This window comes from Solanum stenotomum, chromosome 6, assembly GCF_019186545.1.
Source record: "Solanum stenotomum isolate F172 chromosome 6, ASM1918654v1, whole genome shotgun sequence".
Classification (NCBI taxonomy): domain Eukaryota; kingdom Viridiplantae; phylum Streptophyta; class Magnoliopsida; order Solanales; family Solanaceae; genus Solanum; species Solanum stenotomum.
In genome coordinates this window covers 3,421,198-3,424,858 of record NC_064287.1, presented here as the reverse complement: position 1 = coordinate 3,424,858, position 3,661 = coordinate 3,421,198, and the positions used below count along the sequence as shown (strand labels likewise).

At 33.0% G+C, this 3,661-nt stretch overlaps 1 protein-coding gene across 1 annotated transcript; it reads left to right on the top strand.

Moving 5' to 3' along the window:
* The first annotated feature begins 280 nt into the window (after window positions 1-280).
* Window positions 281-1,126, top strand: LOC125867305 (uncharacterized). The gene is made up of 2 exons (XM_049547747.1): window positions 281-474; window positions 547-1,126. The coding sequence occupies exons 1-2, from the start codon at window positions 281-283 to the stop codon at window positions 1,124-1,126; spliced, it is 774 nt and encodes a 257-aa protein (XP_049403704.1).
* Window positions 1,127-3,661: the final 2,535 nt, after the last annotated feature.

The window sequence follows — 3,661 nt, the reverse complement described above, 5'->3', positions numbered from 1 at the left end:
AAAGATCATTCCAAGAGATTTCCTACCATATCTGGAAGTACCTCTAACTCACCCTGAGCTAGAAGTTATGGCCGTTTGAAGTTGGCCAAAACTCAACTTATTCTAACTTAACAAAATTTCCAGATTTTCATTCTTTCGAAAAATGACTATTTCTAATTATTAGCTTCTTCCTAGTTATTTCAAACTGCGAGTTATTACATGTATCGTGGTAAACAAAGATAGTCATAGGTTCATGTGTTATTTTTTGGCCTTCGGTGCTTGCATTAAGGGATTTGCCTATATGAGAAAGGTAATTGCGGTTGATGGCACTCATTTACATGGTAAATACAAGGGTGTGTTGTTGAGAATTGTTGCACAAGATACGGAAAATCATGTTTATCCAATTGCTTTTTGTGTCGTGGACAAAGAGAATGATGCATCTTGGACATTCTTCTTTGAGAAATTGAAGGAGATTGTGGTCGATGAACCAGATTTGTGATTTATCTCCGATAGACACAAGAGCATCGCCAACGGCATTGTGAACGTTTACAATTATGCTCACCACAGATATTGTATGAGGCACCTCGGTGAAAATCTCCGCGTAAATCATAATTATGGAGATTACCTTTATCTTTGCTATAATGCAGCAAAGATTTACTCTTTGGAGGAGTTTGACAATCATTTTGTAGAATTCAAGAACAAATGTCCCGCGGTAACCATCGTCCTTGAGTATGATATTGGTTTTGAGAAGTGGAGCAGGGCATATTTTCATGGCAATAGATATGATATGATGACCACAAATATCGCCGAGTCACTTAATGCTATGTTGGTAGATGAAAGAGAGTATCCCGTGGCATCAATATTTAATTCGATTGCTAAGAGATTTGGAGAATTATTCAGGGAGAGGCATGCATATATCCTTAAATCAATGGGTAATCAAATGGTGCCTTATGCCAAAAAAATCACAAGAAATAAAATGATCGAGGGCGACTCCTTATATGTGGAGAACGTAATTGGAGACGACAATCAATTTACCATGTTCGGTGCAGGTGTTACTGCCTATGTGGACCTACTGGAAAAGTCATGTTCTTGTACGGAATATGACTTGATCAAGATACCTTGTGCTCATGCGATGACCGTTTTGTGATCGAAGCATGTCAATGAGTATGTTATGAGCATTTATGAGTACTCTTCGCCTTCGTATAAAGTTCAATCGCACCTCTTTGCATACTTAGATTCTATTAGTGTTATCCCTCTCAAGTTGGAATGATGTGTGTCAGAAGAATTGCTTAATGTGAAGATTCTTCCGCATCTTGTCGATACCAAGCTTGGAAGAAAACGAAGAAAACATGTCAGTGAGAATTTCAAAAGCAAGAGAAGAACAAATGTTCAATTTGCAAGAGAACCGCACACGAGAGAACCACATGTGAACAACAACAAATCTTAATTAAGCTTGGTTGAATTTGTTGATTGAATTTGTTTTTGTAATCGTTTTTGTAATCAAGCTACTGTTTTTTTTGCTGCCATCATTTTGGTCAATTTACTGTCATCTATTATCGTAATTACTCATGATCTAATATAGATCAATCAAAAGATGACATATATTTTGCACATTGTCTATTAAGCTGTGTAGTATTACTATATGAAAATTATTAATATATGAAAATTCATGGTATTCGTAATGCAATGATTTTAATGCATGAATTAGAATATGATTAAAGAAGGAAGTGCTCTAAAATATTGTGACTATTTTTAATGCACCAAATTAAACAATGCTTAAGAAATAATCTAAGTATGACTAATCCAACTATAACTACTACAAGCATTATTTGCATATACACTTTACCAAATGAATCCTTAAAGAATTTTCAAAAATACAGATGTTACCATTGAAAAAAGTAGCAATTTGATCTTTTTTTACCGTTGTAAAATTTGTATATCTAAATATTTACTGGATATCAAAATATATAGACCCTTTATACAATCGATACATCTATCTGTGCGTGGTGTATGTATGACCAATGAGATTTACACTCTGATATTAGTAAGGTATATTCAGGTTTATATCTATGTTAAAGCATTGTCGATATTGCACGTACTAGAATCTGACACTTATATAAAGACCAAAACTAGTAGAATTTAAAAAAGACAACAATTAATTAATAATAAATGATATTTTTGAAATTTATCCAATTAAATAAGTTTAAACAAGTCATATGATCATGAAAGAGTCCACATAAATTGGATGTGGTGATTAGTGATGTACGAGAAAGAGTTGTGGTTATACAATCAACATCCTTAGAACAATGTTTGAGAAAACATAAGTATGTTGTGAGGATGTCACTTGTTCAACCACACATTGTTGATTGCCACCTCAATTTATATGGACTCATACATGATCACATGCTTATGTTGTAAAGATATTGATTGTATAACCACACATAACTATTCCTCATTCATACTTGTGCTTTCTTCACACACTAGTTTGAAGATGTTGATTGTATAACTACAATTCTTTCTCATACATCATTTATCACCAACCCCAATGTATGTGGACCCTTACATGACTTGTTTAGACTTATTTAATTGAATAAATTTCAATAATATTGTTTATTATTAGTTAATCATTTTCCCTTTTAAATTGTACTAGCTACGGTCTATATTTAAGCGTCATATTCTAGTAGGTGTAGTATAGATCATTTTTGGTTCATGATATCAACCCATATATACCTTATTAGTGTTGAAGTGTAGATGTCGTTGGTACAATCTAAACCAAGCACATGAAAAAGTATCGACTGTCTTAATTATCTATATATTTTTACCAACAGTGACAATACTCAATTATCCAAGTTTTACAACGGTAACAAAATACAAATTGCTACTTTTCAACGGTAACATTTGCTTTTTAGTGTATAAAAAGAAGGATTCATGAACTCTTCCATCCTATTCTATTTAAAATACTTAGGTATGTTGAGGACATCACACACCGATACGAACCCAGGTCGACAATTCTTTAACTGTGCAATTGGTGCATGCTCTTTTTTTAAGTGGCTTGAAAACGATTCATCAACGAGCAGCCCATCAAAATTGAGTCCGAAACTCGAGACATCAAATTTTCAAGGCGTTACCAATTTTCAAATATTAGAAAGGCTTCGAAACTCTGAAGAAAATAGGGATTTGCTACTGAGTTTATTCAAAGAGGCCGAAGAGCATAGGGATCACTTTAAAGGATTGCTAAAAGACACAGAAAAAAATAGGGATCAACTAAAACAAAAGTTTACATTGGCTGAGAAAAAAAGAAAGGCCTAAAAATAATATTGTATGGTTTGTTGTTAGTGGTTGCTTTTTGGAAATGTGCAACAGGGATGCAGTAGTACATTCTATTAATAAAATGAAGTCTTTTTGGAATTGGCAAGACAATGCATTATATATACAATTTAAAGTCGATAACTAGCAACAATATCCATCAAAACAAAAATAACATTTACATGATCCAACCGTCTTAAATATCAATTCAAAAACCAATTGTCTTAATCATCAACCACCAAAAACCAACCATTTCAAAAACCAATTGTCTTAAAACCCACTTCAAAAACCAATTGTCTTAATATTCAACCACCAAAAACTAATTATCTTAAAAACTAACTGTCTTATCATCAACACAAAAAACCAATCATTTCAA

Coding starts and splice junctions, on each gene's coding strand:
- LOC125867305 (XM_049547747.1), top strand. CDS start 281: ATGAGAAAGGTAATTGCGGTTGATGGCACTCATTTACATGGTAAATAC. Junction 475..546: donor GTGGTCGATGAACCAGATTT/GTGATTTATCTC, acceptor TGCTCACCACAG/ATATTGTATGAGGCACCTCG.